The sequence below is a fragment of the Ammospiza nelsoni genome, chromosome Z (assembly GCF_027579445.1).
Source record: "Ammospiza nelsoni isolate bAmmNel1 chromosome Z, bAmmNel1.pri, whole genome shotgun sequence".
NCBI lineage: Eukaryota > Metazoa > Chordata > Aves > Passeriformes > Passerellidae > Ammospiza > Ammospiza nelsoni.
The window spans coordinates 56,470,771-56,488,810 of record NC_080669.1 but is presented as its reverse complement, the minus strand read 5'-3'; the positions used below and the strand labels follow the sequence as shown (position 1 = coordinate 56,488,810).

The 18,040-nt window shown below is 38.1% G+C and overlaps 1 protein-coding gene across 2 annotated transcripts in view; it reads left to right on the top strand.

The window, feature by feature from the left end:
• PARP8 (poly(ADP-ribose) polymerase family member 8) overlaps window positions 1-17,032 on the top strand; it is a 119,432-nt gene extending 102,400 nt beyond the window's left edge. For both annotated transcript variants that reach the window (XM_059492127.1, XM_059492126.1), the window contains 10 exons: window positions 379-444; window positions 1,733-1,800; window positions 2,104-2,152; window positions 2,853-2,965; window positions 3,135-3,207; window positions 4,137-4,206; window positions 6,218-6,294; window positions 7,251-7,320; window positions 10,863-10,947; window positions 11,565-17,032. In XM_059492127.1, coding sequence (XP_059348110.1) covers window positions 379-444; window positions 1,733-1,800; window positions 2,104-2,152; window positions 2,853-2,965; window positions 3,135-3,207; window positions 4,137-4,206; window positions 6,218-6,294; window positions 7,251-7,320; window positions 10,863-10,947; window positions 11,565-11,667 — 774 coding nt within the window. In that variant the 3' untranslated portion in view covers window positions 11,668-17,032. The remainder of the gene's footprint in view (window positions 1-378; window positions 445-1,732; window positions 1,801-2,103; window positions 2,153-2,852; window positions 2,966-3,134; window positions 3,208-4,136; window positions 4,207-6,217; window positions 6,295-7,250; window positions 7,321-10,862; window positions 10,948-11,564) is intronic.
• Window positions 17,033-18,040: the final 1,008 nt, after the last annotated feature.

Sequence of the window (18,040 nt, the reverse complement as noted above, 5' to 3'; positions counted from 1 at the left end):
AAACACATCTGTTTATATGCATTTTTTTTAAAATCTGTTTGGGTCACTGCATTATTTACCTCAAGAGCATGTTGTCCAAATAATTTAGTTACATTTAGTTACAAGTATTTGTTGAAAAATAATCTGATTTTTGGAGTGTTTTGGAGATCCCTGTCAGCTTCAAAGAAGAAAGATCATAACAATATTTTTTCAAGGATTTTTTCTGGATGATGAATGACAGTCTGTGGAAGACAGCTAATGGTTTGAAATGTTTGAAAGAATTTATTTGCCCAACATTTCTCCTAGCTTTCGTTTTATACACACTCAAAGAATTCACGTTTTTTTAGAGCCGAATACTAATACTCTTTGAACTTATTTGTGTATTTTATGCCACATTAGAAGAAGAACTATGACCGAGTCATGAAAGCATTGGACAGTATCACTTCCATCAGAGAGATGACACAGGTAAATGTAAAAATACTTACCTAATTAATCACTGTTTCTAGAACTTGAAAGATGTTTGCATTGCCTGCCTATCATGGGTTGGGAAGTCAATAGTATAATCTCTTTCCTATATAACTGTAATGATATTGAAATGTTTGCTCAAAATAACAAACCTATCCCTAATGCCAATTAAATAAAAGTAATGAAGTATAACTCAGATTTTTTGAAGTTTAAATAAGAGATAATAACAATAGAGTGATGAGACCTTGTAATGAGGTAATCACCAGCTGCTACCTTTCTGGAAATGTTCAAAGCCAGAGACTTTACTTCCAAAGCAAAAGAAATTGATCATGTGTCAATGTTCTGAATGGTATTCTGAATGACATGATATTTATCTCTATTATAGCAAAATTCTTGATCAACTAAGTATAGTTGGGGACTTGGATTTACTGTCATATTATTTCTCATGGCATATCTGATGGTTGTATTTCTGTTATTTTTATGTTCCTTTATATCTGTTTACTTTTATGTTACTTTTCCAAACAACACCACTGATTATAAGTTGTTGTTTAAATCTATTCCATATATCTTCCTTTTCCAACTGCTATTTAAATGCATCCTCAGAACAGTTTTCTATCTTGCTCTGTGTATTAACAAAATACTTTGGGATTCTTGATTGAAGAACATACAGAAAGGAATAAAATAAATGGAAAATTAAAATTCACCTTTTTTGTTAATTTGTGTAACATTTTGTAAAAATTTTAAAAATCAGGCATTTCTGTGATTTCTTATGATGTCTTTTAAAAATAAAAAATAATTACCATTCTGCTTTTTTAAAATGTTAAAACACTTCTTGACTAATGAATTTTAAAGGGATGCTTTGCAATGTGATTGAAATCAAGAACAGTTTTAAAGGAAATTATAATATGACATGGTACTTATACATTGAAACAGTTGAAAATACCAAATGGATTATTTTGGGTTTCTTTGAGAACCTTGATTTTGTAAAGTCCCAGTTTCTTAATCAAAAGCCACACAAAAATAGATGTCTTCTTCTTTCTTCCCTGTGATCACCAGTGTTTGCTATAATATAGTAATTTTTATGCTAATTATATGCTTATTATCTTACCCTAGGGAAAATAATCGCTATATTAATTCTTGTTGTCAAAACACATTTATAACTCTACTATGCTGTGTGTCAGTAAAGCTGTGATTTCAACCTAATAATGTATTCATTTTAATAGATGAAATCATGGGCAATGTAACATATAAAATTCAACCTAGAAATAACATAATTACTCTTTTCTAGGCACCTTACTTGGAAATAAAGAAGCAGATGGATAAACAAGACCCGCTTGCACATCCTCTTCTACAATGGTATAAAGTTGATTCACATGAGATAATAATTATTAAATTATCATTTGTAATGAATAATCACTTGACCAGTGTAATGTGATATAAGGTCAGCCTAATAATTAACATTGGTATTCTCAACTGCAGCTATTCTGAACTGTTTCTGGACCTCATCTGGGTCATCTGATCTAATTTTCTAGTTAATTTTTGGCCTACTTCCATCTAATAGGTTTAGAGGCCTGCAGCTGGGTGCTTTGTGATGGCCATTCATAACATATTTTTAAGTTTGGTTTGGTTACTACGTCTAATACATGTTTCTTATTTTAGGGTTATATCTAGTAATAGATCGCATATTGTGAAGCTACCGGTGAATAGAGTAAGTGTCTGTGTGTTTTCTTATTATTTTCTGGTCTTTTTTATGCATTAGCATTTTAGGTGGGAGTTTACTAGCAAAACGTAGGTGTATGCATTTTAACTGATTGCATGGTGTCCTTTAATAAACAAGGCAGTTTTAGGTCCTGATTTTTAGAAACATGAATATCTGAAACAGGTCAAGTTCATAAAAAAACCTATGAGGTGAGTAGCTCAAATTCAGGTGTCTACCTTGTAATCATCTAGAATTAGGTGAGAGAAACATCACCTTTTGGTTTTTCACCATATAGAATATTAGATGCAGAATTGTACAGAAAACAGTGCACACAAACATTCTGTATCAGGAGATCCACATATAAGTAACTTCTGATTAAGGGCGCAGTAATATGCAGCCTTCCAAATAACCTTAATTCAAAGTCAGCTCTGATAGAATACTACGATGAAATTGTTCAGTTTAATTACTAAAGCCATTTAAAATTTTCCAAAAACTTCCATATGTTTCATAAACTGAAAGTCATTCTTACTGTTTGATTTCAGCTTGAAACTGTGGAAGTGAGACCAGTTTCAACTTAGTTCATGTAGTTATTTAGATGCAGTCATGTGTGGTGTGGAAAAGCATGATATCTTAAGGATTGCCATCAGAGAATTACAATACTTTCATATTAATCAACTTCTCTTCACATGTGCACTCTTACATTTGACAGCAACTGAAGTTTATGCACACTCCCCACCAGTTCCTTCTTCTCAGCAGTCCACCAGCCAAAGAATCCAATTTCCGAGCTGCTAAAAATCTATACGGAAGTACCTTTGCATTTCAGTGAGTACATATATTCCTAATAACCAAAGGTTATTGAAATGCCATGCTATATTTTTTACTTCTGGCATTTGAGGTTTGCAGCTGTGAATCTACTGTCTTAAAGGATTTCTGATGTAATTTTTGCATTTTACACTGTGAATTTTATGGCTTTCTTTTTCATTTTATTCAGTGGTTCACACATTGAAAATTGGCATTCCATCCTGAGGAACGGCTTAGTTGTTGCTTCCAATACGAGGCTGCAGGTAAATAAACAAAATAGATTTTAGCTAACCTGTGCATACTTGGTTACATACTAGCTTTGACAAGTTTTCAAGGGGTTTCATTCTGGTAGCCATATATAGCTAGAAAAAGAGATAATTTCAAATACTATCTTGTTTCCTGTGAAAAGTACTTTTCTGATGCAATTAAGATGAAGTAATGTTCTGCTAAAACGTCTAGAAAATCTCTGTGGGAATCAGTGTTTCAGTTTTATGTTGCAGAGCAGCACCTCTAGGAGGCTTCACTCGGTACTGCTTAAAAGCAGTTGCAAGTGAAAGTCAGAGCTGCCTAAACTGTCTTGGTGTCTTGGGATCCAGAAACATGCTAGAGTTACAGGAACTGGGCTTGCAGCACTTTGTCTGCCTCTCTGATTTCTTTGGCAGTGGAAGCATGAAGTGTGCTGGCCATAAGGGATCTAATGCAAACTTCTCAGACCGAATCATCAGAACACCACTATTGCAGAGCAAAGTAGGCACTACAGAGGGACTGGGGAGCTCTAATGCAGAGTATTTTAGCATTGTGCTTAGCAGCTCTCCCCAGAGCTGAGTCCATGTACCTTGGAAGAGCATCCCAGGGCAAGTACAGAAACACTCTTTGGTCAAGTACAGAAACACTCTTTGTAGACATCCTCCATCGTAATATTAGATTTAAAAATAGAAACCACAATTTTATGTATAAGTCTTATGTAAAATTGTGGGCATCTGGTTTTTTGTTTGGACATGATTTCCAGGATATATTTATAAAATAATTTTATACTCAGGGCATGATTTTTAAAAACACTTATTTGAACACTGTTAATTAACTGAAATAAATTAGTAGGGTGGGTAAGCATGCTATGACCTATTCCTGTAATTATTATTATTTTGTCCAGGTAACCAAATTAATGCTAAGTAATCACTCTTCTCTTTTTCAGCTCCATGGTGCAATGTTTGGAAGTGGAATCTACCTTAGTCCATTGTCAAGCATATCATTTGGTTACTCAGGTGATATTTATAGATCACTCTAAAGGTGGACAAATATAGGGGCATATCTTATTCTGCTGTTTCTTCGTACAGTCTTGCTGTTTAAAACATTATATTCAATTTAATCTTCATTGACCATGATTAAATTTATTCCAAAAAGATAATTTTTTTAAATAAATAAGAAGAAAATAGAAAATTACTTTGTTAAACACTGTCCTTATTTTTCAATGTGCTTAGAATTCTTAAGCTGTGCTTGAAGTAAATATTAGCTAATACTGAATGCTATATGTAGTCGGTCTTGATGATTCAGCTGAAATCCAACTTTGTGATTTTTGTCAATATCTGCCTAAGTTCCATCTAACTTTACCCATGAGTTCATGATCTTTTATGACTTTATCTGACAAAACAAGTATTGATCAACAGACATGTTCAAAACTGTATATTTAAGAGTATTCCCAAGTATCACCATGTCAAGATTACATTAGAAAGTACAGTTCAGTGTGTTTATTTTAGCCTGAGAAGGAACATAATTTGTTCCACTATTGAATCCTAAAGTCAGTTATGCCGAGTTTTCCATGTAAGAATTAAATAATAAACAAAAGCATATTAAAACAAGACAATGGATATGTACATTGAGAAATTAAAGGGATTTTAAAATATGGTGGCTTTCTTCTTTAGGTGTGTAGTATTTACCATTTCCTCACATATGAAAGTGCAGGTATATAGTTTAATGTGTGTTCATGTGCATGTAGATGATTCTGAGAATTTTGGTTTGCTCTCTGATATTCAGGGTTTCTAGCTCATGTTTTAGGAGCTCAGCTTTTTGAGCTACTATTTGAGGAACTTCAACTTCAATTATGTCTAGATGTACTTTTAGCTTGTCAGAGGTTACATGAGTACAAAGGCTTCTTAGGTCTCAATAATTGTGCTGGTTGAAGTATCCATATTTAACAAAGTGTCTTTCCTTTTGGACAATACTGCTTTGTCACCTTCAATGTGCTATTGCTCCTCTCTCTGCCTGTCTTGGCCTCTTCCATCCTGTCTCCTCCAGAAAGGAGGCTTGTGTTCCACTGAAGTGTGTAATCCTTGCCAATAAAAACCATGAAGGAGTCCTGCACATTCACATTGATGCAGGAGTTCCTACACATTCCTTCAAAGAGTTAAGCTTTGCCACAATTCAGTCGTATTTGTAAAGTGCCAAATAATGGAAGTGTTCAAGGCCAGGTTAGATGGGGCTCAGAGCCACCAGGTCTAGCAGAAGATGGGTGTCCTTACCCATGGCAGAGGGGTTGGAATGAGATGATCTTTCAGGACCCCTCCCAACCCAAACTATTCCATGATTCTGTGAAATACAGGATGCTGGAAACTCAGGGAAGCCCATAGTATCATGCAAAACAGGAATTTTATATAAACCAACGTGAGGGATATGAATGAAATCTGAGGCACGAATGTAGATGTTTCAGTTTCTGAGATGGATTTGGATCAAATGTGACTAATAATTTAATATTTTGTGTGTAGATAAGGAGATCAAACCAAGGTGGATTTCAAAACTTAAATTGCCTACTCATACAAATTAATTAGACTTTTAATAAAGTTCCATTAAGTGCTAAAGATGTATATCTAAAGTTCTTTCTCTCATAATTTTTGCCTTCCCACCCACAGTAATCAGAATTTACTTCAGCCTGAATAGGGTAAAGTGGACTGAGCACATGCTGACCTACAACGCCATTAAGTCACCACATCACAATATTCCTGATCTGAATTCAGTAGCATTTAAGCTCAGGTTTATCTGCTTTTGCACCTACTCAATGCTAACTTGACTTTGCTAAAGTCTTTGCAATACATGCAGAGGTACCTGTAATTTACAGGATTTATATTGTGATGTGCTGTGACAGAGTTAACCAGCTTTTTGAGTGCCATGCAAAGGACAGACTGTGATTCTCACTGTGCTACCTCTTCCATTCTCATACTGAACTCTGCTTTGTATGGTATTTGTAGGCCAGGGTACCTTACATGTTTTTAATATTCCTAGGGATGAACAAGAAGCAGCAGAAGGTGTCAGCTAAAGATGAACCAGCTTCAGGCAGTAAGGGCAGTAATACATCACAGGTATGGTACATCAACCGTCTCTGGAAGACTTGTGGGATTTATTATTGGGAACTCAGTAGCTGAAAGAGAGGTAATATTTCCTTTGTGCAACTTACCAGTGTTATTGCATTGAATTAAATCAACAGCTTCAGAGACTGCAAATATCAAATACAGTTCAACTGCTCTAGTAAAAATTTGCAGGGCATATTGCAGACCTTGTGCCGTTCTTTTCCAAGCAGAAGAATTTAGGAAGAGAATGAAGATGAAATACAGGTTGCATTATGGCTCCTAGCAACCCCCTGCCTTCTGAGTTTTAGACTTCCAGAACAATGACGCAAAAGAAATTGAGAATGATTTTTGCTGGGAAATGAGCAGAATTTAACTTATAGCAAGTAATTTTTTCCTTTTCACAAATTTTACATGTTGAACCATTACAATTCTGCTGTATCTAAAGCAAACTCACTGCATCTGTGCACAGGGCTAAATTTCAACAAACTATCTTATATCTGTCTCCATGATTAGCACATAGAAATTACAGAATAATCTGGCTTTAAAGGTAGTTTGGCATGTCCCAGTAGAAGCTCTCAGAAGTAGGAAGGAAAATAAAATATCAGGGTAGTGACCAAAGAATTAGTGACTATTTACCTTTTCTTTCTTTTTTTTTTCCTGATATTAATTTGTTTTTCAGTAACACTGATATTTCTGATAATATTTTAATTTTGCAATAATTAGGCAGTTTTGGATATTATTTTTCTGGATAAAAGAGTTCAAATATCTCCTACAATAATGCAAATAAGTAATAGGGTTTTTTTTATAAATTCTATCGCATTTAGAAATAAAATAGAGACATTTTAGAAAAACTGCCTCTACTTTTTTCATTAATAAATCACTGAAAATAGCAGCTGTCTCTTTTGTTGCTTTTTGTCTCTGTTCGGTTTACTGTGCTAATTCTATTTTCTCACTTTTTTACATCTCAGTCCCAGAAGAAAGGACAGCAGTCGCAATTTTTGCAAAGCCGTAACTTAAAATGCATAGCCTTATGTGAAGGTAAGCTGAAAGCCCTTGTGAAGGTGCTTTAGTCATGGCCACAAGATGCACACGTTACAGGCTGCAAATCAGTGGGAGCTTTAGTTGGTTGTTTAGGTAAGAAAGCACTGGTAGGTGTAGGAGTACCTGCTCAGCAGCTGACCTTTATGCTCCAGTAAGGACATTTCCCCTCTTTGAACAGAATGTGTAGCAGATGCTGAAATGTCATGGAATATCATATACATATAGTGACTGATCATCCGGTCTGTGTTTCAAATGTGATCCTCTTCCTAAACCATCAGAAAAACCAAAGTCACGTCCTTTATTTGAAGCACTGACTTCTTGCACGCTCTTGACAAACACCTTAAACACATGAAAGTCAGGAAAAAAACACCTTTTATATAGAATTTCCAAACAATTTTTCGCTGTTCAAGCAAGCATACTGATCATCTGGCAACCAGTATGTTCTCTTTGTTTGCTTCAGAAATTTTGGGAAGTTAAATCTAATGCTTGAGTACAGTCATTCTTGAAAGAATTGGCTGTTCTGTTAATAACTAGTGAAACCTCAGCAGGTTTTAAGAACAAATTGTGGCATTTGAGTAAGAAGTGCGCCTGTAGTTAGGAGCTAGTCTCAGAAATTACATTAACCCAATTTGTCTATCATTTGGAGCATTTGTTTGTTTTAAAAAGTGAAAATTAAGAATGTGGAAAATGTAGTATTTAAAAATAGAATCAGTGCCTCACAACTGTCACCCAAGTCCAATCCTGACCAATTCAGGGTTCCCCAAACTTAAAGGCATATCATTAAGAGCATTGTTTAAATGCCTCTTAAACACTGACAGGTTGGGCACACCAACCACTCTGTAGGAAGCCAGAGTTTGACCAGCTGTTACGGTTAACCCCAGCCAGCATCCAAGCCCCCCAGCCTTTCCCCCAGCAGGGCTGGGGAGAGTCCAAAGGGTAGAAGCCCGAAAGCTCATGTGTTAAAGATAAAGAGATAAAGATGTGTTAATAGGGAAAGTAAAAGCCATGCATGCAAGCAAAGCAAAACAAGAAATTAATTCACTGCTTCCAAAAGAGCTGTTCAGCCATCTCCAGGAGACCCTGGCCCCATCACATGTAGAGGTTACTTGGGAAGACCAGCACCATCTCTCCCATTTCCTTCTTGTTTCCCTCGCTTTGAATGCTGAGCATGATGTCACATGGTCTGGAATATCCCTTTGGTCAGTTTGGGTCACCTGTCCCAGCTGTGTCACCTCCCAACCTCTCATTAATCCCCAGCTTTCCTGGAGTGTGGCAGTATGAGAATCAGAAAAGGCCTTGGCCTTTTCTGTGTAAGCCCTGTTCAGCAATAACAAAAACATGTCTATACTATCAATGCTGTGTTCAGCACAAATCCAAAAACTGCCCCCTGCCAGTCACTGGGAAGAAAATTAATTCTACCCCAGTCCAACCCAGCATGCCATCCTCTCAATTAAGAAATGCTTTGAAATGTCCAGTCTAAACCTCCACTAGCACAGCTTTGAATCATTCCCACACTGTGCCCTTGCCCTCCTCAGGAAGCTGCACAGTTGTGAGGTCACCCCTCAGCCTCCTTTTCTCTGAACCAGACAAGCCAAACCCCTCCATTAGCCCCCTCCATTAGTGTCCAGGACATGTTTTCCAGCCCTCCCACCTGCTGTTTCCCTCCTCAGGAAGCACTGAAAGACCTTCCCATCCTTCTCCATCTGCAGGGCCCAGCAGGCTCCAGGCGAGGCCCATCTCCTCCCTGGGCCGGCTCTGCCCCGCTCGGTGCTGTGGGATGGGCTTTGGCCGTGCCCCACTCGGTGCTCCGGGATGGGCTTTGGCCGTTCCCCACTCGGTGATCTGGGATGGGCTTTTGGCTGTGCCCTGCTCGGTGCTGTGGGATGGGCTTTGGCCGTGCTCCGCTTGGTGCTCTGGGATGGGCTTTGGCTGTGCCCCGCTCAGTGCTCCGGGATGGGCTTTGGCTGGGCCCCGCTCGGTGCTGTGGGATGGGCTTTGGCTGGGCCCCGCTCGGTGCTGTGGGATGGGCTTTGGCCGTGCCCCGCTTGGTGCTCCGGGATGGGCTTTGGCTGTGCCCCGCTCAGTGCTCCGGGATGGGCTTTGGTCGTGCCCCGCTCGGTGCTGTGGGATGGGCTTTGGCTGTGCCCTGCTCGGTGCTGTAGGATGGGCTTTGGCAGTGCCCCGCTCGGTGCTCCGGGATGGGCTTTGGCCGTGCCCTGCTCAGTGCTGTGGGACGGGCTTTGGCCGTGCCCCGCTCGGTGCTGTGGGATGGGCTTTGGCCGTGCCCCGCTCTGTGCTCCGGGATGGGCTTTGGCCGTGCCCCGCTCGGTGCTGTGGGATGGGCTTTGGCTGGGCCCCGCTCGGTGCTGTGGGATGGGCTTTGGCTGTGCCCCGCTCTGTGCTCCAGGATGGGCTTTGGCTGTGCCCCGCTCGGTGCTGTGGGATGGGCTTTGGCTGTGCCCTGCTCGGTGCTGTAGGATGGGCTTTGGCCTCAGGGCTGCCCGGGCACTGCTCATCCACCCTGAGCCACCCCTCTCCCACTTCACCACTGTGCCCGGTGTCACTCCTTCCCAGCTGCACAATCCACCATTTGGACTTGACAAATTTCACCCCATTTAAGATTTCTCAGTGCTCCAGTCTATCTAGATCCCTCTGCACAACCCTCTTGTACCTCAAAAGAATCCACAGCACCTCCCAGTCTGGATCACCAGCAAACCTGCTACTGGTGCACTCACCTCCAGCACTGATACAGAACTGGCCCTGGAATGGAGCCCTGAGGACACCACTGGTGTGACCAGTCACCAACCAGATGTTGCCCCATCACTACAACCCTTTAGGCTCAGTCCCTCAGCCAGTTCTTCACCCACCACTCCATGAACCTGCTCATCACACAGCTCAACAACTTGCTGAGAAGGATGCTCTTCAAATGCATTTAGATATCTTCCAATGTGGATTGATGGTAATAGCTTCTAGTTAGCAATGGAAAGCTTTCTCTCCTGTGCTGTCCTCGTTCTGCTGGTAAAAAACCTATCGTCAAATCTGTAGAGCAAGCTTTGGCAAGCTTTTTGAACCTCTTGAGTCATAATTGCTTTTGTTTTAAATATTCGGTAGTATTGCACATCCCATGTATAGCAATTTCAGGCTTTGTCTTAAGCATCTTAGTTTCAGATCAACCATCACTAAACGCAAGTATCTGTTCCAAGTGCTGATTAGATGTCTCAGACCATCTTTAACAGCCCTATGGCTTTTTAAATTCAGGTTTTAATAAGTGCATTTTTAAGCTTTCATTCAATTTAACAACTTTGTCCCATACACCAAACATCTATTTTTTCAGAAAAGTATATTTTGGAAACAAGAATCAAGTTCATCTCCCTTCTTGCACTAGCAGCCAATTCAAAATCTGCACTGCAGCACAGACATGTAGAGGAAAGCTACACATTCCCAAAAGACCATTTATGATATATAAAACTCAAAATCTTTTAGAGCAGTGTTTTCCAGGCATGTTTTCATCACTATGAAATTTGTTCTTTCTCTGATAGTGATAACCTCACCTGATCTGCACAAACATGGGGAGGTATGGGTAGTTCCCAACACGGATCACGTGTGTACAAGATTTTTCTTTGTGTGAGTACAAAGCTTTTCTTAACATTCAACTTCATACTGGACCTTTTTCTTATGTTTCCTCCAATAGCTGTAATTAAAGTAGATAAAAGACATTTCTTCCTAATTCTGTTCAGTATTCCTTCATTTTTTATCTTTTACTGTACTTACTTGTGCTAGAAATGTATGGATAAGCTAGTGTCAGAAGTTTAGTAAATGTCATTAATACAAATGAACGGAGAGTTCATTATTTTTCCTGTTCAATTGCATTACTTCATGTTATAGTAAGTCTGTCCATGTATTGTGAAGCACAATTTTTGTTTGGCTGTCTGTATTTAAGCTGAGGAATTCATTAAAGGCTTCCTGTCTGTGCTGTGAGCATTTCCCCTTTCACCTAATATTTTTCCCCTTTGGGTCCTAGTGGCTAATTCAGCCTCGGGGTTTCAGTGACAATGGCAGCCTTACCACCTCCTAAACTCTTCAGAGTTTAGGATCTGCATAAAGATGAAGCATGGCAGAGCACCTCAGTAGAAACATGTGAACATACAGAATAAGCACTCAGAGAATGAGATTTTTTGATGTTTTTACATAGATTAATAAAACACTAATGTGATATTATTTTCTGTACCTTTTTTTTTTAGTTATGAAGATGGTCAAGTGGGTGATACAAGTATAAATACACAGGAACCAAACATTCATAAAGAGATTCTTCGAGTCATTGGCAATCAAACTGCTACTGGTTAAAAGGACCACTCTTATTTAATTGATGTGAAGCCTTCCTCAGTCTCAAAGCTGGATTTTGAACTGAAGAAGATGCAAAAAACTAATTTATTATTACTACACTAAGCAAATTAACCATTTGAATACTTACTTTTTTCTTACTTAGTATTTCGTATCTCATCAAAATACCTGAGATGATATCAATTAGCAACTGTAGGGGTGCAAAGTCTATTATTATACTAAAACAATTAATAATTAAATAGGCAATTGGTTTGCTCACGATAAACAGACATTAAAAAGGACTTTTGTGCTGATATTTTTATACTAAACTTCAATTGGAAGTTTTAGTACTGTATACTGGTATTTTAAATTTAGAATGACTGAATTACAAGTAAGAGAGAAGATTTTATAGCGGAGCACCTGTATTATGCAGGATACTTTGCAATAAGTAAAATATTCTCGTATTAAAACACAATAAAAGGTTGTCTGGAATATGTAAAATTGAAGAGATTGGTTACCTGCAGCTGTCTTTGATTCTTTTTATTTTACTCAAATGCAGTTAGAATTTAGACTCAAAGGTGAAAACAACAATGCATTTTTTATTTACTGGGTGCAACAAAGCAAAATGAATGTGATGGTATATGTTAATCTTTCTTTATTTTTTCTGGAACACTGTCTTACCCATTAAGCAGCTCAGTTGCATTTTTTAATTATACAAGCCTCAGAAACACCTGGAAAACCTAAAGCTGTTAATTTTCGTTTTAGAATTTTTGAGTTTATATACTAGATTTTACAATTTCATTAGATCAACAAGGCATCTTAACTTCAGTGAAATTGCTCTGTGATGAAATTTATCCACATATTTTAAAGTATGTGCTGAGTTAAGGCTTTTACATGGTTGAGTTGATTGTTGGTACATCAGAAAATATATACAAATGCAAAATTCTACTGATTTTTGTCTTGGTGAAATAGTTTTATTAGGTAATTTCTAAGCTATAAGAAATCAATTTAAATATCTCTGTCTTTTAAATTAACTACTGTTTTTTCCAAGTGAGTACGATGGCAACACAGATAGAGAAGGGTCCAGTCTCCAAGACAAAAAGCATACCCTGTGCCCTGATGGATGCCATTGGCAGCCCTCATGGTGGCTATCCTGAAGCATCAATCACACCCTTGAATAAGGAGAGCAGTTGAAATTTCCCATCTGTGCAACTACTGTGAGCCACCTCAGAAGGCAAAAACAGACTGAAACCTCTCTTATGTTACTTTCATAATAAAGATACTAAAGCACCAAATAACAGCACAAGAGAGCACAGCTGTGTTTGTTTCTTTTAAAGAGAACTGAATTAGATATGCTGTAATGGATGATTCCTTCTTTCTAGTTCATGCTACACTCCTGTATTACTTGCTGCAGTTGAAGTGCCCTACAAGTTAATAGTGGTATTTGGTCTAGGAGCATATATGGGATGTATTTTAGCATTCTACACTTATTTGCTTTAGTGTTAATTTTTCTGGGTTCATATCCAGACTTGTAAAGCAAATTCTGTTTGCATATCCCCATTTTGCTGTTAGTTCTATTGATTTGGGCTCTCTTTTGGTGGACCTCTAAATTAGAGAAACTACTCCAATTGTTGTCTTTCATGTTGGGACACAGGTTTACTTCTTGAAACAAAGAGGTTTCCAGAAATTTGTCTGTCTACATAACGACTGCCATAGGTTGTGTAACTGCAAAAAGTCAACATAATTCAGAAGTGGAGCTGAAACCCTGGCATGACCATCTCTGTAATGGTGCTGCCATATGTGTCTGAATCATTCTGTTTTGCCTAACAAAAAGAAACTGGGAAGCAAGTCCACAAAGATGTTCTATGATTATTTCATGAGCTGGTAGTCCACCACTCTGGGATGCCTTTTGTCGAAAACAACAGGAGAAAAGAGAGTTGAGAATGAGTGAACTGGAGAAGCCAAGTAAACAGTCATCTTCCCCATCCCCTCAAGTTTATAGCAGGGTCAGAAATTAAACCCTTGAAGAAAGGAATCTGAAATGTAGCTAATGAGTTGACCTCTGTTTGCATTGTGGGGTTGTGATACTGGTCATGCATGGTGCCATCATAAGTAAAACCCCAGGAAAGGGAAGAGAAAAATACATTGCTGCCAAATTTTAAGACTGCTTTAAAGGTTTGCTTTAAATGGATGAGCCACAGCAAGGGACAATGTGGGGGAAAGCAGGACTCCAAGTTGTGTGGAGGCCTTGCTGTTGTGCCTGTCTCGGGGAGAACTTTGGTGACTGACTTTAGAGGGGAGAAGAATAGTGAACAAAAGGTAGAATGTGACAAGCACAGGGGTTACAAACCAGTTGAAGAGGGCAAAGCCTTTCAGGGAGAAAGGTAGTTCTGAAGGGACAAGATGGCATTAGCAGGTCAGGTCCCACGTGGTGCATGGCAGGAAAAGGGACTGGCAGAACCAAGCTGCAGCGTGGGGATACACAGCCCATAGCAGTATGAGGCAGTCCAGGCATGCCCCAGCATCGTGCTTGGGGCAACAGTGCCACTTGAAAAGCTGTCACTAGGCTACAGTGCAGAGACATAAGCCTGGTGTCACACATAAACAGCAATTGAGCTAGAACAAAATTCTTTGGCCAGAAACTCAGTCACATTTTTCATTAGCCAGTATATTAATGAGAAACTTCCAAGGCTTTGTATTAATTTTTCATTAGCCAGTATATTAATGAGAAACTTCCAAGGCTTTGTATTATTTGCAGGGGAATTTGAATCTTCAGATCATTTAACAAAGTATTAGTTCTCATTATTTTCAAAAGATATGGAGAAGGAGGCATGTTCATTTGGCATCTGTTACTCCTTATATAGGAAACCTCAAAGCCAAAAGACTTTATCACCAAGAACTGGAATGAAAAAGCCTGAGGATAAGATTTTCTTTGAAGGATTTTCCTTTGAGGTTTTTTGCAAAGGTGGCAGTTGCATGTAGCCAAATGCTTCCAAATAACTTGCATTAACATGGAATCCAGGGGATGAAAAATAAAAATCTTAGAGCAGGACCCTGTGTTATGCCCAGAGCCCTTGCATTTTCCTTCCTCGCTTACCATGCTCACATATTAGTGACACACCAGTCATTGTAACTCCTGCTGTAAAAGATGCAGGCTTTCCAAAGATGGCTTTTAATCAAAGCAAGTAGAGCCCCAGGCTCTGCCATCTCTCTTGATAGAAATTTCCATGAAGTCATTGCTGTCACCATACCCAGTATGGAGCAACCAAGGGAGTTATAGGTAAATAACTTTCTAACTTCTTGCTACATCCTACAACAAAATGCAAGCACTCCTCACAGTAGAAAGGTTTGACAAAAAAATTGTGTTAGTCATTTGATGTTGCACCCTAATTATGAATTGCTGTATTTATACTGCTGAGTATTTAAATATTGTGAAAGGAATTCAGAAATTGCTTTCAGAAAGTGCTTTTAAATCTTCCTTGAGATTCAGGCAAATATTGAGCATTCAAAGGCTGAATTAAGCAATTTGAAGTATCTTTCTCTATGATATGAATCAACCTGGCCCTGTTGTCTTCAACAGTACTACACTGCTTTGATAACCAAATCTTTGGCTTCCTATTACTTACCATAAAATGGCCACGTTGTGTAATATCTCGGTTGATGTTTTGCAGGAACTAATCAATGACACCGGAAATTTTTAGGCTTAAATTTTTATTTCTACAGCCCTTGAAAAAATTCTAAATGAAGCCGAATGATTTTAACATATAGCTTTTGGTACTAAAAATGCATCTGATGAATTATGCTAAGATTGTCCTTTGTTAATAAAAATAAAAAGTCACTCCAAATTAAGACTTTGTGCATAGATCAATTAAACTTTGCTTATAATCACTTACTACTGTGAAAACAATTAGCTTGATTCCTACAAGGATAAATACAAAATGGTAAAAGAAATCCAAAAGGGAACAACTGAATGAAGAGATTCATGGTTAAGAAGGAGATACAAAAAAAACCCCCCAAAACCTAAGCAAATGCAAAAGTAGTATCTAGTTACTTAAGAATTATAATAATTTAGACAGATTTTTTTCTTGGCTCTGGGAAATGAAAGTGAGATACAAAGAATATGAGCCATGACTCACCCCATGCAGCCTCTGCTGGCAGTGCTGCTGCAGCTGGAATGGCCTTGGCCACCCATTCTCTTCTCTCCTGTGGCACACAGCATCCTGTCGTGTTTTATTTGCAAAATTCAGGTGTTAATCTGGTGTCTGTGCAATTTCTTCATTACAAATACCACCTCAAGGTGAAGGATGAGCCTGTTGAGTAAACCGAGCAACGTCTGTTGCTTGTAGAGCAGTTAGGATTCTGTGAAGCACCTGAAGTTGTCCAGAAAGGGTCTTGAGTACAGTCAGATTAATTTATTCCTTAAAAAAATTCCACTCAGGAGTGGAGTGACATGTGCTTCAGAAGGGGATAAATAAAAGGGGATAAATAAAAGGGGATAAATAAAAATGGGAAAGTTTGCTCCAAGCAGAGCGTCATTCAGTGTGCACTGTTCTGTGTGAAGTGCACAAGGATGTCGCCAGGAGTTTGAATTTCCCGATTTGTGTTTGGAAACCGGTCTGAAAGCACTGACATCCTCTGTCTGTCCTGGCATGTGAGTGTTGTACTCCTGCTCACTGGCTGCAGCAACAGCCACTGACAAGAGCCGAAGGAATAAGACAGCTTGAACTGCTGTTCCATAGCGTTTTGATTGCATGCTCGTGCTAAGTTTCAGTCTGACACAGAATAGCTAGGGTGTAAACTACTGCCCATTACACTTTGCATTGGGATTTTGTACATGTACTAGGCATAAGGCTTTTGTAAAGGGGAAAAAAAGATTAGTTTTTAGATGAACATATCTACTGTGCTAAAAACCTATTGAAAAGATTGCATTGATCATTTATCACAAAGTCAGTAAAAATATTCCTTATACACAGACATTTAATTTAATGTTCTAAAAATAATTTTTGAGCTTACCTAGTATATATTGTATCTTTGAACTTTAACAAACAGCCAATGTTTTATGTAAGCATAAAATATGCCAATGTTTCTTTTAACACCATTTTTAACAGCCTTTTTTTCTCCAAATAAATTTATTAAATTTTGTGCACAAAAATCATACTGCAGCCTGCTATTTAGCCTATGGTGCCTTAGAGTTACTCAAATATTTAACAAAATGGAGATAATGTAAATACTGCCAGAAGATCACTAAGGCCAAATATTTTCTCTATTCACTTTTTACTGCACTTGCTTTTTATTGCTATTTAAGCCTCTTTTATTCAGCTTTGTAACAGCTATAGCATTGTAGCCAATGTAAATGTTTACCTTCAATAAATCAGAATTTGTTCAACAAGCACTGGGCATTTGGGCACTATTTTGAGAACTCTGTTGGAAGTTAAAACAGCCATCTAAGAATTAAACTGCATCTGAAGCAGTTTCTTGACTTTTGCTAATCTCAATGACATCTAAAAGTTATGCCATGCTTTTACACATGTTTTTGAAGTAAAATTTTTTTGCAGTGATCTTTTTAAAAACACTTAGATGAACAGTAAAACCAGCTTTTCTTGCTATGTTTATCTGAATGGGTTACCCAACTATAATAAAAACATTATTTTGCATGTACAGTATCATAAAATGCATAAAGATGTCTCAAGATGCTTTTTATAATTGCTTTTAAAGAAGTTCTCTGTGTTTCTGTAGAGCTGTTTTTGTCATGAAAACACAGCAAATATATGACAAATTGTGTCATACTTTAATGTGGCTATGTTTAAAGTATAAATACACATCTGCAACTCATAAAATATGCAGATGTTCGTGGGACTGGTTATTAATTTAGTGAGTGTGCTGTTTTTTTCACTGCCTGTGAGCTCATTTTAATTATATGGGTGGATGTAGCTTGAAACTTTTGAGAGTTTTACCTTTTGTTTGTTAAATTTGTTATTTTGTGATTGCAGATTTTGGATGGAAAGAGTCAAAGGGGTGCTTACTATTATTTTGACTGCTGTGAAGCGTATTACACAAGTATGACTGTCAGAGAGACAAAAAGACACATCATTGCTTCTCTAAATGACTGATAGTTTTCCTTTGATTTAAAAATTCTCTAATGGAAGAGATATTTCAAATTTTGGGGATCTTGAATGTGGAAGCAGTAACCTCCAAACTCACAAAAGAAGAGCTGAATCAGTGGGGAAGTCTCAGATCTCTCTAGAATTGGTACCCATAGAGAGCACAAGGGACAGAATTTATATTTGCTTTGGTTGAATTTACTTCATTTCCAAGTGGCTGCATCACAAGTTCTTTCAATATGCACCAATATTAAGTTTTCCACTGAGAAGCTCTTTGGTACATTGAATTCACCTCT